The sequence below is a fragment of the Onychostruthus taczanowskii genome, unplaced genomic scaffold, assembly GCF_017590055.1.
Source record: "Onychostruthus taczanowskii isolate IOZ18803 unplaced genomic scaffold, ASM1759005v1 scaffold127, whole genome shotgun sequence".
In the NCBI taxonomy this organism is placed as follows: domain Eukaryota; kingdom Metazoa; phylum Chordata; class Aves; order Passeriformes; family Passeridae; genus Onychostruthus; species Onychostruthus taczanowskii.
The window spans coordinates 545867-566104 of NW_024498429.1; the positions used below are offsets into that span (position 1 = coordinate 545867).

Sequence of the window (20238 nt, forward strand, 5' to 3'; positions counted from 1 at the left end):
ACTTTTACCTTTCAGTTGTTTATAAAGAAAAGCCTTTTAAAAAAATCCTGGCTCAAACACGCAAATATAAGCTAAAATTTTTTCTTCTTGCCAGCAGGAATGAAAACATTCTGTTAGAGGTACTGAGGGTTAAACTTTTTTTTGACATTTATAATATTCAGTGCTGGAAAAAAATCTCAGCAAAGAGTAATTGCTCCCACAGGGACCAATCCATGGGTCACAGTTTTTTGCACTTGATGGCAACAGAGCCTTGACTGAGATTTTCTGTAAGACCCAGATTTAAGCTTGCAGCATAATCACAATGTTTGCCCTAGCTCCAGAAGCTGAGCTAAAGCACCACTTCTACAGTATAATTATTCTACATATGTTCCAAAAACCCATGGGGAAATTTTATTATTCAGAAGAATAAATAGGGTAAAAATAAATGGTTTTTAATTTTAGCCAATTTTTAAACTCCTTATGAATTTTCATTTTTCTTATGCAAGTTTAAGTCCATGGGAGAAAGGATTTGCCTTGAAGAAATAATTAAACTTTCATCTTCAGTTACGCTTCTTAGCAAATACACAGCCACCCACATAGCACACAACACATAAGTGCTGCTCAGTGACAGAGTGCCAACATAATCACTAATGCCTCATAATCTTCCTTTCAGTTTCAAATTGAATATTTGAAGTTTGAACTTGTGTTCAACAACCCAGAGCAAGCAGAATGCAGTAAGGGTTTAGGTTAAAAGGGCGTTGGTGTCCCAGCGTAGAGCTTAATTTGTCCTCAATAGATTTTTGAATACTTGGGCTATTCTGAGAGGAAAAGGCAGTAATTTGTCATTTGGGATATGCAAACCTACTACCTTAAGGATAATAAAAGATTATAGCACCCAATTTATGATGCCAATGTCTGGACCAAATTTAGTCAGGTGCAGAAGTCAGAATTTTTAAGGGAAGGGAAGCTGAGGAAGCAGGTTCAGAAAGACCCAGACACACTTTGCAATTAAGTCTACCGTAAGACCTTCTACTATTCCTGGGAACATTTCAACATTCCTTTCTTTATGCAGGGACCAAGCAAATGACCACACAGGTTCTCTGTAGGCAGGTCAAGAAATCTGCACATCCCCTCACTGGTAAACACCTTGCACTCTGTTCACAGGGTCCCCCTGACCCATTCACTGCCCTCAAGCCACTCCCATCTGGACAAAGGCTGCTCCCTTTGCCTGGAGCCCAGGCTGCTTTCCAGCACCTGAGCTGGCTGAAGGATAGGGCAGAGAGACCAACCACCAACAGTGGAAATCAGAGGTTAATGCAGAATGAGGGACTGAAACAGGATTAATTTTCAATTGTTCTTCTAAACTGCACAAGGGACCCAAGTCAAGCTCCTAGGGCCTATCATAGTGACAAAACCACTACACCGAGCCCAGGTCTTAGAGCCAACATGAAAATGAAGCACAAAATAAAACAGAAAACTACCAGAAAGAAGTTCAATATCAATTGCCCAACAACTTGAAGTAACAGAGGCCTCCTTGCCCCACCAGCCCCAAATAACCAGCATGTTCACCTGGTCCAAACAAATTCTAGGTCCCCTCAGAGGTCTAATGGACACAAGTCTCTGATCTACAGCAGCAACAGAAACAGCACTGGCCAGGACCTTCCTCAGTTTAATGGTTTCTTGTCATACCCACTTCCTTCTCACAAAGACAGAATTACCGATGAAAAGCAGATGACTCCTCCCTCAACATAAACATCTCAGGAATCTCCCCAAGACTGGGGATTGGGAAGCCAATTCCTGAATGCCATTGAAATTTCCAACCCAAACAATAACAGATGTTCTCTTCCTTCAAACACACAATAAAGAAAAATCCTCAAAAAGTGGAAAGTTGACCCAATGTAATGTATTACATCCAGCATCAAACCTTCCACTACAGAGCAAATCTAGAGGTCACACAGGGAAAAGGCTATTAATAAATCCCATGTAACATCCTGAACTTCATACAGTCCTTACAATGACACTGTGCCCCCAAAACACCCCACACAATTTTTGCAAATTATCTGCTAACCAGAGACAGAAGAATACTTGCTGACCTCTGCCACTCAGTACTGACCAAGAGGACATAGCAGGCTCATTCTGAAATAAGAAAAAGCAGAAATCCAGTCCAATACTCCTGAAGGATATGGCACTTCACAAGAGGTTTGTACCAACTGAGAAGTGATAGCAACTGTACCTTACACTGACAGATTAATTTGTGGACCCTTCACATATCTCATTAGTTCTTTTAAATATACAGGTTTCAATAGATGAGTTGGGAGACCCAGAGTCAGTTGTCAGCAAAACTCTTTGTAGCTCTCACTTGCCAAGACTGCCTCAAGTTTCAATTTGATTTTAGCAGAAATATCACCTCTGCTGCCTAGTGTCATTCAGGTTCCTCTCCAGTTCTAGCCTTTTCCATCCTTTCTGCCTGCCTTCCAGAGGAGGTGTCCTGCCAGACCTGTTTGTGAACAAAGGTGGAGGGGTGGGTGAGTGGTGGACAGTGACTATCTTGGCCAGTGTGACCACAAAATGTTAGCAATTTTTATACTGAGTGAAGTAAGGAAGGACACCAGCAGAATTTCCACCTTGGACTTAGAGCAGGCAAACTTTGGCTTGTTTAGGACATTGGTTGACAGAGTCCCTTGGGAGTCAGTCCTGAAGGACAAAGGAGTCCAGAAGGCTGGACATGCTTTAAAACGGAACTGTTAAGTATTCATGAGCAGGCTGTCTCCATGTGTAGGTTCCTCTCCAGTTCTAGCCTTTTCCATCCTTTCTGCCTGCCTTCCAGAGGAGGTGTCCTGCCAGACCTGTTTGTGAACAAAGGTGGAGGGGTGGGTGAGTGGTGGACAGTGACTATCTTGGCCAGTGTGACCACAAAATGTTAGCAATTTTTATACTGAGTGAAGTAAGGAAGGACACCAGCAGAATTTCCACCTTGGACTTAGAGCAGGTTTAGGACATTGATTGACAGAGTCCCTTGGGAGTCAGTCCTGAAGGACAAAGGAGTCCAGAAGGCTGGACATGCTTTAAAACGGAACTGTTAAGTATTCATGAGCAGGCTGTCTCCATGTGTAGGAACACAAGCTGCTGGGGAGAAAAACCAGCCTAATTAAACAGAGAACTTAGGCTGGAGATTAGGGAATAAAAGAGAATCTATCATCTCTGGAAGAGATGTCAGGTAACAGGAGGACTACAAGAATGACAAGAAGTCATGTAGAGGATGAGTCAAAGCCCACCTAGAACTTAACTGCTACAGTTAAAGACAATAAAAAAGAATAAAATATAAAAACCTTGGCAGCAAAAGGAGAGTCAAGAATGTCTCCATCATTTCTTGAATGCAAGAGGGTAGTGCAGAGACAGGGGATAAGAAAATGGCAGAGATAGTTAATGCTTCATACCTCTTTGCCTCAGTCTTCAATGTCAGGACAAGCTGTCCTCAGGATAACCATCTCCTAGAGCTGGAAGTTGGTGATGGGGAGAAGAATGAAGCCTCCATAATCCAGAAGGAAGAGCAAACAGCCTCAAGCTGAGTCAGACAGGGAGACTCAGACTAGGTAGCATAAAAATATTTTTCACTGTTCGTGTGGTGGAATAGTTTGCTCAGGAAGAAAGTGGAGTCACCACCCCTGGAGGTGATTAAGAGGAATCTGGATTTGGCACTGGGTTAGTGGTGCGAGGTTCACAGTGGTGGTGCTGGGTTGGTGGCTGGGCTTCATCTTTAAGGCCTCTTCCAACCTTGATTCTGTGATGGCATATCATCCTGTAACAACAACCCTGATCTTGCATTTTTCAATACTGCTGATAACGCACACACTCAAAAAACTACCACCTGCCAAAATAGTACACAATTCTGCACAATTCATCCCCTACACAGACGATGCAACAACAGAAAACCAAGGAAAAAAAAAAAAAGAGCCATCACAATAGACATTAGAAATGCTGTTTAATAAGCTGTAAGGTGTCACTTGCACACTATGACAATGAGGATGCTCTGAGAACAAATTTAGAAAAGAATTTATGCAACAACCATGCCAGCAGTAAGGAAAAAAAAATCTGCTCTTTTTCTTTTCATGTGTGTAAAACAGGTTTAATTTTCAGGTCAGTGTGTGATATCATGACATTAATGGACAGTCTTTTCCTTCAAGTTGAGCTTCTGGTCTCTGACCATGATCACAAGCAATTCTGCTTATCAAAAGATGGCCAAAAACCACAAAGTTCTCATCTCTCTGCTTCATCAGTAATTAGCAAAAATTATTGAGGTAATGCTTACAATGGAGATAAAGCCTTGCATACAGCAGAATCTTTACTTTTGACTTGTCTCAACAAGCATGAACAAAATCCACATCAAATAATAATTTCAGCCTGCTGTCTTTTACAATGAGTTCTATTTCACATATCTCCAATCTTAGCTTGCCATTAGCAATGTTAATTAGTTCACTATCTCAATACCACACTAGATTCAGTAAAAACTGAATCATTGCTAATTTGAGAAGAAAGCTTGTTCTTCCTTTAACATAGTAATAGTTGCTGCAGTGACTAATAGTCACTGTAGAAAACATCCACAGAAATTAATAATGCTTGCAATTTTCAATGTTACAAAATTAAAATGCTAGTATTTTCTAATTTCCAAAAAGATAATCAAAGGATAATTACAAATTATCACATTTACTATATTACTAACCCTGTGAGGACAGTGACACAGCATTCAAAGTTGGGTTATCTTTTGCTGTGCCATGAGCCAAATTCTCTGTGCACACATGTGGCGTACATCCTGCCACAGCTCTCTTTCTGAAGGCAACCACTTTCCAGTATGAGCACGGTAATTCTTTGGCATCTCTGTGATGATAGAGGGGCTTATTTTAAATCTCTGACATGGTCCAAGTTCAAAGTTTTTTTGTAGAGGGTAAAACCCAAATATGTGGAATTTCAACCACAAGTCACAAGAGTGGCCTGTGCAATTAAACAGTACTCTTGCACCAGGAGGTGACTGAAAGACAGAACACCTGAGCTTCCCCCGGGATCTCCTGCAAAGGGAAAATGCTGAGAGGTTACTTGGAATACACTGAAACTGCCCTGCTCCCTCCCAGTAGCTAATGGAGTCCATCACCAACCACCACAAGCACACTGACCAGCAGCTCAGGTAAAATGGGTCTCTGAGGCTGCAGTGCCCCAGGAAGTGTCTAACTCCCACATTTCTCCTCTCAGCTGGGCAGAAAGGGGAGAGCAGAGCAAATGGAAGTGGCCATATGTTTGCCAGGGCTGGGGCAGCTGAAACTTCTGCAGTGGATTTACATCTCCTAAAGCAGATGAGGTGCTGAGACAGGAGGTCTCCATGCTCACAGGTAATCCTTTGCCCCATTTCTGCATTTGCATTTGTGCCTCTGTATGTCACAGAAGAGAAACAAAGCTCAGGGGTTTTCTAAAGCAATTTTTAAATTTAGATTTATTTAAAGACTATTTACAACCTTACTTCAGCTGGATTAGGAAATGAGTGGAGACAGCCTAATTTAAAACATCAAAGGACCAGCTGTACGTAGGGAAGGTGGGCAGCAGGGGAAGGCTGCAGGAAGTGTCTCTCTGAATCCAGTTGCTCTTCCAGGCAAACACATTATATCTGACTTCCCTCTGGGCACTGAACACAGGAGATTCAGCAGCTCTCTCAAACGAAGCAATTAGCAGGCACCAGCACTTGCTGTCAGAGCTGTCAGCACTAAGCTAACTACTTGGCCCTGGACACCACAGATCATTTCCTATCACCATTTTTAGGAAGCCCTGGATGACTCCTGCTGCCCCTAACACGGGCACAGGCACAAAACCACTGGCTCAGCTACTCCTTCCCTGCCAGCCCCAGTGCATCCATGCTGAACAGAAGCTCCTGGGCTGCTGCATGATAAGGATTTCTTGCTAAAAACAGAGATTGTGGCTGATCCACTTCTTCCTACAACCCTTGTGCTAGAAGTAGATACACAGACAAATAAATAACATCAGGAACAGGATCATCTTACACCAAACCACCATCCAGACAGCAGGCAGACTCCTGTCCTACCACACAGGCCTGCAGAAACAAAGGAAAAATTACTGGATTGCACTGGGGTTTTTAAAATGCAGGAAAAGGTCACCTTCCGCCTCTCTCTCTGTATTTTAAAGTTTAAAAACTAACCTTTTGATAGCAGCACCATACCCTGAAAAACACATCACCTCTAATTGCAAGGCAGTTTGGGAAATAAGGCAGTCAAGCCATTTCCAGGCTACACAACACTAACTGTTAAAAAAAAAAGAAAAAAAAGATGGAAAAAAAAAAGACATAAAAGACGTATCAGTAACCAAGAAGACTGACATGCTGCTTGAGAGTGAGTAATGGAGTGCTGGTCTCATGTTTAATAAACATACACAAATAGCAGTGAGGGTCATGACACAATTCAACACCGTTCCCAACTCTGCAAGATTCACCTGTGTACTTTTGTCAGCTGCAGTGGGCATTCTTATTTACTATCTATGCACACTTATGTGAAGGACTTAGGAAGGTTATAATTGAGCTGAAAATCTATCCAGCCTCATGAAAAAACCCAAGTATTTTTGAAGATCATTTGCTGCAGAAGTCAGTGACTTTTTCAAAAACATTCAAAGAGCAAAATCATTAGGAAATGGTAAGTGGCAAATACTGATTAGCTAAAATCATCAGCATTTCACCCAAAGGAAAATAAAATTATTCTGCCTATTTTCTCTTTTTTAGTGAAATAACATGTGTGTTTTATTTTCAGTTTGTTCCACTGGAGCAGAGGAGAGAGAGAAAAATGAAAGATGAGAGCCATAATCCGTGAGAGTGCTCTCAGACTTCCCCAGATAGTGAAATTTAACGCTAACAGATACAACAACAACTCAGCTCAGAGCCCAAGCTCTGCTCTGGAATCAGGGACAGCACTGAAAAGAATAGGGATAAAGAATTTTTATCAGCCTCAGCTGCTAAGAGAGGCAAGGTGTAAAAATAGGCTGTAAGCATTGTAAACCAACAAGAAAAAACCTCTGTAGCTGCTTTCTTGCCATTTTGTTCTTCAAATTATTGCCGTTAGAGCAGAGTGGAGTTTAAGTTCAGTATTAACTGCTACAAAATCCCCACAATTACTTCCCCTTGCAATGAATTTTTTCCTACTATCCCATCTAGCCCTGCCCTCCATCAGTTTGAAGCCATCCCCCCTTGTCTTGTCGATACAGGCCCCTGTAAATAGTGTCTGTCCATCTTTCTGGTAGCTCCCTTGAACTACTGGAAGGTCACAATTAGGCCACAATAGAAGCTTCTCCTGTGCAGGTGAACAATCCCAGCTGTGCCAGCCTTTCCTGCCAGCAGAGTGCTCCCTGTGCACTATACAGGGGTACACTGGCAATGCTCCTCTGTTTTAGAAGGCTCCACTTGCAGGATCAGGCCCCAGGTTTTGGGCACTGCAATCACAGTTATTTGCATGGTAACCCCCAGGTGCTGCCGTGTTCAGCAGCCACAGAGGTTTCAAAGACAGTCACACAATCCAGGGGGGTGTGGGACAAGGGAATGGCTGTTCAGGGTTGGTTTATTGCTGCCTGGCGTCCTCAAGGCAGTGAGAAATAAATACATAATCATCTAATGAACTCAGGACTGTGCACACACACCTATCACAGCAACACCAAAAGGGTTAATTATTTCTAAGTTAGCAAAGAAACAAGGCATGCAAAAGCTGCTTTCAGCAAGGACAGCTGGAAGAAAATAAGACATCTGTCTCAAGAATGCCATGACAGAAAAAACAAAGGACTGAACCTCTGGGAACACGGGGTGGGATTTATGGTAGTGGGTAAATTTTAATATGCATGTAGTAACTGTATATAAGAAACATTTATAGAACCACGAGTCCACGTTAGGTTAGGATCTCCAGCATGAACCTCAGGCCTGAATAAATGATGCCCTCTTTAATACAGCCTCAGTGTTGGAGAGTCTTATTCTGATATTTCGGACATTTGGACCTTCAGTGCTATTAAGAAGAGGATAAACCCCCACAAAAAGAGCAATACATACAACAGCTGATAAATTCTGTGTCCAGAACTCGTGATGCAGGATGTCACTCACCTGTTGCTACAGCATACACTTTCACATCATTCCCCAATCAAACTGACATTCCAAGCAGCCACCCAATTGTAAAAATATTCTTTTTAATAAAAAGGGAACAACTGAGGCAATGAACAGAAGATTCCATACTTAATTTGATAATACACAGATGAAATCTAGAAATTGATAAACACTAATCTAGAGAAGTTATCTCCAGGCCTTCAGAGCACTCTGAAACAGATAACTGTAGTCCTAATTAGTACTTCCAGTGTATTTATATATATACACACAAAACATCTTTGTCTATATACTCACACTCAACTTTGCTGGAGTCACAGATTTTACTCACACACTTCTCAAGTTGAAGACCTTTTTTTACCATTTTGCTGTATTTTGAAAAATATATTCACTACAGAGCAGTTTCATAATTAAAAGCCTTTAATTAAAGAAGATTAATTAAACATGAGATAAGCAGAAATACTAAACAAACTGCTTCAGAGAAAACCCAGAACCTGACCTACCAAAATGACTTTATATGCAATTACACACACTGTGAATTACTGTTTGTAGATAATTGCCTTGGCTGTCTCCTTAAAGTCAACCGACCACACATTAAAGTTAAATAATATGAAACCAGAAAAGAAGTCAGGGCTGATTGGAGTTGCAGTTAAATGCATTTATATTTTATATATCTCAGCATTAACACATTACTGGTTCAAAATCATTTACCAGTGTTTAACCAAATGGACAAAGAAAAGGCAACACTTAAGTTGTTAAGGCAACATCCAGTAACAGACAATTTTAATTGCTTTTGGGATCTCTGCCATTATTCTTCCTAGCAGACAGAAGAATAGCAGACAATTTAAATTTTTAGGGCACTTTTCCCCTAAAGGAACAGGTGCAGGGATGAATTCCACCAGTAAAAGAAACTGAAATTCTAATTATAGTCTCCAAGGCAGACACAGTAGAGCAGTCTGCCAAGACCTCTTTCATTAGCCAAAGCAACTTCAAACTCTTTCAAGAAGTGTAATCCATCAAGATTTATGGAAGAATAGAAGGCAATTTTAAATAGGTGTGGTAGCTGCTTAAGTTATTTCTTTTTTCAGTTGAAAGACACAAATAATCTTTTCAAATAGTTGATACGTGGAAGGAACTAGCCAGGGAAGAATGAAAGTCCTGGAGAAAAAAAGGTAATATACCTTGTAGACTTACAGAAGAGTGTTTATATATGTAGTTGTTGTATGACATTTAAATCAAACTGGCATTTAAAAGCACCTGAGAAGAAATTCTGCTCTAGGGAAATTTTTGATTGCTAATGATTTCCAGAGCCAAAATTTCACTATTAGCACATATAGCATGGTCAGTGAATAAAATGAACACAAACACAAAAGTTCAAAAATAAAGACAGAATGTAAACAATTTATTTTTCCCCTGTTACCTTGTGGTATATATAAATGCAGTTTGAGGCACTGACAAATTATAGGCATGAGCCTATAGAGTCTTCAGAAATTTAAACTGCTTAAATGATACATCAGTATCTTCTAAGGGCTTTATTTGTCTTTTGAGCTACCTTGAAATCCTGATGACAAATGCTGTCATCTCTTTATATTCCCTTCCCTGGGTGCTTCTCTAGCCTGCTTACAAGCCTTTGAAAAATTACTGCCAAGAAACAACAGTAACTGACATATGACTGCTATTTTCTATTTCTTCATTATATAAATACTTTGAAAATTGAAAATATCATATACAAGCTAAAAATAAATGGACTTGATGATCAAAACTATGCTTTACATGATAAATGCTGATGATCTAATGTAAATATTGATCCAAGAGAGGAAGCAATGTTTTCCTTAGATCTAGACACATCATTAGTGTATCAGTTAGGACCAGCAAACCCCTCATGGATTCCTGTACAGCACATTCTTTTCAACATAAGAGACATCTGCTGCTTTCTTATTGACTTCTCAGCAGCTGTAGAACACCCATCACATGTGTAATCTGAGCTCCTTGTGCAGGCCAAGTACAGGTACTGCTGTCTTGTAATTGCAGGCAAAATGTAATTGCACACAGCCCTTCATAAGACTCTTAAACACCCACTCATGCAGCCTTCTAAGCACAACCAGACTAAAGGCAATGTTTAACCATAAACACAGTTTTATTGGATGGCTTCAAACAATGAGAACAGCTATTTCATCAAGCTTCTGTAAATTACTGTAATTCCAGGAAGAGAGATATGCTACACTTAACCAAAAAAATAATGACCCCTCATCAAATGCATGTTTGAAACAGATGAAGTACCACCTCAAAATAACAAATTAATACTTACAATGGCCTTCAAACACCAATGAACTCTCAGTCTCAACTGAATCCACGCTACTGCATTGTCTCAGCTATTGCTTTTCCCCCTGCTACCAAGATATTATCTTTTTTTATTATAATTAGTGTAAGAACTCTTACCTCTCCATCTCGTATTCTTTCATTCCTACTTTTACAGCCTTCATTACCTGTAAGATACATATTAGCATGGGACCATCATAGCAGGAGGAAATCTCATATTTATAAATTTATGACTTATGACTATCTCCAGAGAAACCTATATTACAAAAATATCATCTGTACTTCATTTAAATTTACATCAGTACATGCATTTTAAAACTACACTGGAATCAAACACTTAAATCTTTAAAAATGCCTGCAGTCTCCAGCAATAAAGCAAGTTTAATTGCCAAACTACTACATCCTAATGAAGGGCAGCTCATCAAAATACCAATGTTCAGTTGTGAAAGCTGTGGTGAACATGGCAGCAAGTCCTTTTGTTCTACTTAGGCAAAACAAAGCTATGAACTGCATTATCCTACATGGGAGAGTCTCTTTTATACTTTGAAATCTGAATCAACAGAAAACTACTAGAGTTAACACCAGTTTACAAATCATAAATCTGATCCTTGTACTCAGATTTACTAAGAAAGTTTTATTACTTTGTTTCTGTATTATAGAAGTTCTAGGCAGCTGCTCTACAGAAAAAATACTCTCAGATGGGATAAGGTTATTCAAGGATGACGAAAAACAAGGAATATGAATGCAAAATTACTATCCTTTGAGTTTTCAGTTTTACAATATTCATTTTAGCACATTCTTACCCTTCATAGTTTGGATATCTGAGGAGCAGGAGCCAAGACAACAGCTGAGTCAGTAACCCCATCACCTAGTTTTACCTAAGCTCCCCCTGCTCATCACCACTCTCAGAACTCGTGGGCAGGTCTGCATCACTCTATGGAGTGCAGCACTGACACCCACGGTGGTTTTGTCATGACCACCAGGAGAGGTGCCAGGTCCAACCTGAGTAGCCTTGCTGAGAGCCTGGACTTGTCATTGCCACGCTGGTATGGCAACAGAACAGCAGGGCTCAGCACTGCCCCAGGGACTCAGCCAGCTCTCGGGAGCACCCTGAGGAATCCTTTCCCTGTCCTACACTGTGCATGGAAACACTTCCCCAGTCCATCAGGATCTGGGGATGGTTACCTGCTAGTTATGCTTTTCAGAGCTGCACATGGGCCTGAATAATCTTGATCTTTTATTTCTCTCATGATACAGGTATTTGTGCACACAGAACAGATAGGCTGCAAGCAGGTCACCTTCTGCTGAGGTGAGCTCTTACCCAAACCCACACTTCATTTCTCACACATCACAAACGCACCAGTGAGTTCAAGGACAATGCAAGGTACATTACTGGCCTGTAATAGGAGGGATATTATCCTCTTATTTCTATCCAGCCTTTCCATTATTTTATTACTAAGCAATTCTGGGTTGCTGGGGACATTTTCTGAGTACCACTGCTACACTAAGAGCAAAAATTATTAACAGTAAAGGATCCATTACCTCTTTATGAGCTTCACTGGAGATTTTATTGGTGTAGCGCAGAACTTCCAACTCCATGTCTGTCTTAATGACACGACTTAAAGAGAAGAACAACAGATAGCATGTTAGACTGCAACTTCCCAGCTAAAGAATGCAAAATGAAAAAACCCTGAAAATAATATGCATCACCTGTAATAAGATTAGATCAAGTACACCTCAAGAGCAAACAGCTATTACAGTATTCATGACAGCAAAGTATTGTTGGCATTGATTCAGCATTAGCAAAACAATCTTACAAAGGCAAGTCACAAGAATTTCAAATATCAGCCTGCCCTATTTAATACTTATAAACAAGTGGTTCAACCAACCTTTTTTCAACTCTTCTACAATACATTAGGAACAAAACCAATGCAATTCTGCATTTGTCATAACTCTAACACTACTTCAAATGGAACATTTGTACAAGTATGCTTGATTTCCTTTTAAACACAATTTGAAACTATTTTACATATTTAAATTCCCAGAGCTCCAGAATTTCTGTTCACAATCCCAACTCCCACCTATTTGCAACACCTCAAAAGGTGGGCAAGGGGTCGTGTGAAAAAATGCTATTTTTTTTGGTATTCTAAAACCCAAACCACAAATTCAGGAACCACAGCAGCAGTAATTACAGCCATGATGTCCATTCTTTCACATGCTTCTGAAGGAAGATAAAAAACATAAAGCCCCAAACAAACCAATACCCTAAAAACCCTATCCTACTCTTTGTGCTTTATGAGATACTGAATTCATGTATGTTTATGAGCCTTGATACTCTTTCTGAACTCAAGTCAAAGATGCACCGTTTAACTCTTCTCTACATGTATTTCTACCATGTACTTCAAACAAAAGCAGCTATTGAGTGTCACATGCACAGTAAAGCAGACACAGTTCCATAACCTCTATTAAACACCACATACTCCTTCCACTGTTACAAACTGAATTCCTGGTATTTTTCATGCCCATCTCAAAGGCAGCTGCGAAGTACACACATACTGTTTACAAAGTACAGAACTACATCTATTGAATTGTATGAAAATATGTCAGTCATGTTTTCGAGCTGCACTTCAGGGTTTGCAGCAGTTGCACAGAACCATAAATGTTACACTTTCAAACTGCCACCAAGACCCCTCTTTTTATTGCAACATGCTCCTCCTCACACTGCTGTAGAAAACTGTTTACTGTATTTCTGCTCCATAGTTTGTTTTAATGAGTCTAATGAGTCCAGAAACAGGTTTCTCAGCCAGCAGTGCTTCTGATGTGAGATTACAGCATTTTCCACAGACGGTGCATTTCTACAGCACAGCCACTCCCTTCAAACATAATTCTCCTGGCAAGAGTAAAGGTACCTTCGTAAAATCCTGATATTGATCAGAATGCTTTTACAAACAGAAACACTTGTAGAGGGGAGTGGATTGACTTTCTTAGTCAAATGGAAGGTGACACAAAATAATCACTATGCAATTGAGAACGAGAAATACAAGGTTTTAAAATGCACACCCAGGTGAAAAAATCACACTGAGATGGTAAAATCTGCTGACTGTGAGCGAGGAAACAAGCTTCCACTCCTGTCTTTCAGCCAAGACATAAAAAAGAGTGGTTCAAATATATTTCTGTTAGAATGAGGCAGCGAAGGTGTATAGATTTTTAAATTTTTTTTAATCCTATTTCTTGGAAGACTGCATGTGCTAGCAGGGTAATTTAATACTTGTTTGATGTGCCTTTATATTACCTTCAGTATACAGTACATATCCATGATCTGCAATTGCCCGAAAAATAGGTTGTTTCATAATTCAGTTGTCTAATCTCTTTGTTGCAATCTGCTGGTAATAAAAGTTAGTAACTGCTCCACAGCAAGTGCAAACAGTGTTAGAAACCATTTCCCTTGGCTTGGGCATAAGGCTTCAGGATCAAGATATTTGTATGAGATCACAACTTCTCAGGTATCTGTTGGAATATAGAAATTCATGCTCAGCCTCAGACTGACTATTTATGCAATGCAGCTCCTTCATTTACACAAGGTCAGGCACTGAAATACTTCACAGAAAATATTTAGTCATTCTGAGACCAACAAAAACTATGCAAGGAGTGAAGGAGAGAAGGAAGGAGAAGAGAGGATTGTGCAGGGAACAGGATCAACTTCACCCTACACCAGACCCGGGGCTCCTGGGTTACAGTGGTGCTGTTGATGGAGCTCCCACATCATGTCTGGCTGGTAGAAGAGCCTGTGTTTCACCACCTTCTCCCTGTTTTGACAGTGCAAAAGGCAGCACCCTCCCAAGCCAGGTTTACAGCAGTGGTTGGCACTTCAGGGCAATCCTGTGATGAGTGTCCACAGTTCTCATGATGTTTTCCCCCACTTCCAAAATAAGGACAGGAAGAAAATCCCACCTTTTTTCATGAATGTGAACTTCAACATTCTATTAAAAACAGCTCTTAGACCAGTTACAGCCTCTCCATAAATGCATTAATGTTTTAATGGGAACAAATAACTTCCAGGCTCCAGCTAATGCAAAGATTCCACTCCTCAGATTAGCAGGGGGACCACCCAGTGCAATCTAGTTGAAATAGAAGCACAAGTCTCTGAGTGTCAGGACTGACCTAAAACTTTCACCTTTTTTTCCCCCCTTCATTTTACCAGTGTAAAAACACTTCTTCTTTCTCATTCTCCTTTTACACTCATTTTCTACTTTTATTTTCACTTAGCCATATGAGCAGCTGGTCTTTTCACCCATGTCAGTCATCCAGCAGGACAGAGAAACTTTAATATAAACAAGAATCATTTCAATCCCGAAAGTGCGTTTGGGCATTTTAAATGTCTGGATGCCAAATTACATGCATGACCTAATCCAGTGGTGAAGAGCATATAGAATTTGAGGCAATTATGAGGCTGAAACTCACACAACTCAGCTGTATTTTCCTAAACAAGTGCTCTCCTCAAAGATACATAAATTGGCTCTCTATGTGCATTCTGCAGCTCTGATAATGCTGCCAGAATTATTTGTTTCCAGTTATCAGATGAGTGTTTTATCAGCTGGCTTGTTTTGCTGCTTTTTATTACATGTGTACAACCTTAATGTCTCCCTTCTGTGACATACTTGGAAAACACCCGGGAATGTCCACTCCTCCTTTTCCTTCAGGAAATATTAGATTTACAGACCACCTAATATGTAAGCATGATGCCCATGTGGGCAGACTTCACAGGCCTGCCTTATTTTTACCCTTTCTCACCTCTGCTGTTACCTTTCCACATTTTATTTATAGAAATTTCTCTATCACAGTTGATATATTCGCATAAAAACTTGCTAACTGAATTAGCATCAATGGCAGCAAACACAGCAATGCACATATGCAAAGGAGAGGCATCACAGTACAATTCTGAAAGACAGGTGCATGAACATCACAGACAGGAGCTCAAAAAAATGTTAAGAGGTTTACAGCATAGATAGAAAAACCTCTGAAAACAAAAAAAAAAAATCCAAATGCACAGTTTTAAGATATTAGCATACAGATCAGTTTTCACAAAGAAATAATTATAGCTTTACATCAAAATAATGCAAAAAACCAGAACATATGAAATCTTCCACATACAACTATCAAACTCCATTTTCACTGAGTTTACAGGAAAATACAGTATATACAGGCACAAAGCTGCAAATTACCAAATGTTTACTTCTACCAACAACATGATTATGATAGACACTGGCAAATTAGAGGAACAAAAGGCCATTTGGCTAAGTGTAGGTGTCAAAGAAAACTCCTGATTGCTAAGGAGATAATTTAGACAAGTTTGAATTCTTTCTTCTGTTAGATGGCATTTTCTTTTCAAAACACTGGAATCAATACTTAGCATACCCATTTACTATGAAATTTGAAGTGGAAGCCCTTAAATTTAAAATGAAAGTTTTAAAATTTGTTTGGAAATACACCCACTCAATAAAATGAAAAAAAACACCAAAAAACCAAAAAAACACCATCTGCAAACTGCTGAAGTCCAGTGTAAGGTTTAATTATTCTTTCTTATCTTTAAGTTCCATACCAAGTCAGAAAATGATGACATCTTGAAAAAGTAAACAAGAGAGGCAACAGATCCTTAACCACAAACACTTTGCCTCTTGTCATTTTTTCTGCATTTTATTAGAAGACTGTATAATACTAGAGCTGCCTTTTGTAGCTCCCAGTTCCCCCTAGCTGGTTCAGAAAGCTCAGCCATTTCATCTCTAGCTGGCAGTTTGACTGCATGGCACAGAGCAAAGTTTTTCTGACAAGTACCATGTAAAACACAGTAGTTCAGGGCTTGCCAAATCTGAAACGAAATGCTTCCCTGCAAGGAGATGATTCAAAGGATGCAATTTCCTACCCCAGAATATAACCCACAAGAATTCATCTTCCTAAAAGAAAAATGTTCTTAACTCTAAAAATATTGCTTTGCAAACAAACGTTCTTGGCTGGTAACTTGACATTCAAAGGAGATTTCTACTTTAGTAAGCTTTAATATACATGACCTATCCTTCCCATGTTAATTGCACCAGACACTTAAATCCTAACAACCATCTTTAACATACTTCTGACTTAAAATGAAAGCCACCAAACTCGGTGAAACCTTTTTAAACATCTCTGAATACAAATCTAAACTTTTTCTTTACTTAGAATTCGCTTTTCTTGAAAGCCAGGTGTAGGGAAGGTGCACACCAAGCATCCCTCTTCTGTCAGGCTGCAGAAAGAACTGAATCAGAATTCCAGGCTGCCACTCACAATTTACTAAAGAGATGATTCCTTCCACCCCAGCTCCAGGTGCTGCCTTTCTACTGCCTCAGTGCTCCTTCTCTCTCAGTACAACCTCCAGGGCACTGACAAGTTTGTCCTTACCTGAGCTTCCTAAAGAAGATTTAATCACCCTTTAACTGAATCCACAGAGGGGAAAAGCTTATGACACCTTGGTAAGGTGGATGGAAACAACCTGAAAGCTACCTTGGAAAAAAGCCTGTAGTCCTACTCCAAAGCCTTCTGCAGCTAAAATTGCCATCTCTGTCCCTGTTGTCCTGCTGTGCCTTCAGTGCAAAGCTTGGAAATCAGACAGGCCCTCTCCAGATCCTCTTTCTCACCTCTCTTAAATTCAGAAATCAAGCCTACAACATAACCTCTCTGTTTAGGAAAAGGCATGGCACAAACTCTAGAAGGACAGAGTAGGTAAGATCTAAAGATCAGTCCCCCTGACACTCATCAGCAGGAGCAATGAGTCCACCACCACAGCTGCAGGTCCCCCACAACTCAGGGATGGAACTATGTCTACACAAAGCCTCCTTCCTTCCCACTTCCCTTTTGCAGCTTTGTATCCTGCCAAGCAATGAAAAATATCTGCCACAACAGATACGTGACCTTTTAACAAGTCTAAATGTTCCAAAATCACTGATGTTCAAAAAACATCTCTGTACCACGCATCTCCACAGTTTTCAAGCTGGCAATTAGCTGTGGATGGAGACAGCAGAGGACAGTTCTCAGCATATGTGCTGAAAATAAGCACTAAAAAGCATAATATGTAGTAGCATGCAATACAATACTCTGCAACAGTGGTAGTCAGAGGGTGCACCTGTGTTTTGTGTTTTAGCCTTATCTGTCTTAACTAAGGATTTGCTTCCTCATTTCTAGATTAATGCACCCAAAAAAAGCTTAGATAAAAACCCAATTCATTAACAAAAATCCACTACTATGTTCTTTCATCCACTACTGTGTTTCTTCAGTAATTTTTTAAATGGAAAACTAGAGAACCTTAGTTGGAGCAATCCACATGGACAAAGTCAGCAATGTTGACCAAAGAGGATAACTAGTAAAATGGAGCAGCTTTGCACTTAGTCACACATCTAGTTTGTTTCAGATAGGCTACAGTAGATTTACAAAGTACAGTTATATGAATAATAATTCAACAAAGTAAAGGCTGTTAAAATAAATCCTGGAGAAGAAATAACACCTAATTAAATACTACCTGTTTAGACAGAGTTTTGATCTACGTTTGATTTCTGTTGCTAGAACATAAATTATCCCATTCATACAAATTCATATTTACACGAATGTGACTTAAACCCTAGCACATCCTAGAGAAATGAGTATCCAGATAAAATGCTTAAGAAATGTTACATAAATTCTTTGGTTTTCAATGCTGTTACCTTGCCCTATTATTATGTTTGTCAATTATTTCCAGTCCGTAACATGAAATCAATTTAAAATTAAAACTCCTGTGGTAAAGTAGGAGGCTTCAGCTGAGGGAACCCCTCTGAAGCAATGGTACAGTATAAGCATGTTCAACACTGCTCAAAGAGAAAGATTTTATGTTACTCACCATTCTGCAATTTCAGGATGAAGAATTTTGTTGTTGACATTAAATCTAAAAAAAACCCAAAGACACTAATATTAAAAAGCAGCCAGCCACAACAGCAGAGACTTCATACTCTTTTTTTTTTTTAACCACGTCTTCTCTGAGGCAGTAAAGTGAAAACAAGTATTGTAAGGGAATTCAACAGAGAACCCAGTGAGAAGAATGCATTCAATTTTAAAATACATGAGACTAAACCATATACATAATTTTAAGAATGTGCAGAAGCCAGTGTAACAATATGTTTGAGACATGCTTATCACACTTCTTTTGGCAACAATAAAATGTTAGGTTATCAGTTCACTGCTGTGATTGTGGGGCAGACCAGACTGACCTCCAGGCATTCATTCCAAATTATTCTGTGATTTTTACTTTGTTCCTCAAACACTCTTCAATGAAATTAAACCCAGCAAATTGCAGATTTCATCCTTTCAAGCCTTCCCATTTCTGTATGCACAGAAGGTGGCCATGTGACAAACAAGCTTGCTTAGAGGATGGTGAAAAGGAAAATGACCTCTCCATGTCTTTTCCAATCTGCAGAAGAGGCAAAGCAGAAGCTCCCAACTCGCCTTGGCCTCTGACACTTCTCTATTTTTCTGTTTATTTTCTACATGAACAATTCATGCATTCTTGGAATGATTTTGAGGCTCTCTAAACAATAACACTACAGTGGCAAATAGAGCAAGCAGCTGAGTAATTAGGTGGAACACAAATGGATTTTCAAACATTGTTGAAGGGGTTTTTTTGCTTACAATTTATATGCCTAAGGAGTGTTCTGCATCAAGGATATTTTTGTCTGCTCAGGATTGTTGGCTCTCAAGTTAGGGTATTTAAGAGAATTAAAATGCTACAAGCTCCCAACTGTTCTTCAAAAGAATGTTATGAGGCAACAGTTCATTTTCCCACATTTTGGAAGGAAAAAACTAAGTCTATTCCAGATTATTAACCATTCTTTATACCTCAGAAGGGACCAACGAAAGCACAAATCCAATTTAAAAAAAATTACTTAGAAGTCCCTTTTAATTGTGTAAAGGTCTTCCTGTGTCCTGAGAAAGCAGAAAAAAACCCCCTATGTTTCTCTTTTTCAGAAACAGATGCTCATAAACTTATAAAATCCTAATAAGGAGAAGGATAGTAGCTCAAACCAAAAACTTATTACAACACTCAACAAGAACAAGCTGTATGGTATTCAATATTACGGGTATTAATGGGAAATCACTGTAAAAACATTCAAGACAAAAAGCCACCCACCAGTCACAGAACAGTGCATCACTACATAACAAAATTGGTCACTTGGAAACAACAAAGTATCAAAAGGGCATGTTTTCAATTTAATCATCACCATCTCAAAAATTATCACTTTTGTAGAACAATGCAGAAATAATTCTACAAGGGAAGAGACAGTAAAATGCAAATTTATACAGAAGAAAATATATGAATGACATAGTAAAATCAATCTATGAATATTCTAAGAACCCAAAAGCCTGAGCTCCCTGTGTGGCTGGAGAACACACCAATTGACAGCACCACAGAAAACCAAGACAGAGAATTATGATGCAGCTGTAACAAGAGACAAAAAACCTTTCAGTAATGTCACCAGTATGTCAGACAGAAAACTGATCAATGAAGGCAAATGTAAGGAGACAGCGCAGCACTGGAGTGCCCAACACCAGCTCTACACAAACAGAAGTAAGCTATGGTTATTGTGAAGTAACAAAAGAAAATAAAGCACAAGGAAGGGCAGTTACAGAAGGCAGCTGACTTTGACTCTGAAAATCCACATCTCAAAAAACTGAATTGATCACTTTAACTACAAGCACAAATGGATGAAATCACAAGCAAATTAAATGAGCCAAATAGAAACCTCATAAAAGAAGACTGT

The 20238-nt window shown here is 39.5% G+C and overlaps 1 protein-coding gene across 1 annotated transcript in view; it reads right to left on the bottom strand.

Annotated features, from left to right (window-relative positions):
* The window catches only part of PEPD (peptidase D), a 145434-nt gene that overhangs the window by 89910 nt on the left and 35286 nt on the right, over nt 1-20238 (bottom strand). Inside the window, exons 7-9 of the mRNA XM_041396265.1 lie at nt 18324-18368; nt 11969-12044; nt 10547-10593 (exon numbers count right to left, since the gene is read on the bottom strand). Coding sequence (XP_041252199.1) covers nt 10547-10593; nt 11969-12044; nt 18324-18368 — 168 coding nt within the window. The remainder of the gene's footprint in view (nt 1-10546; nt 10594-11968; nt 12045-18323; nt 18369-20238) is intronic.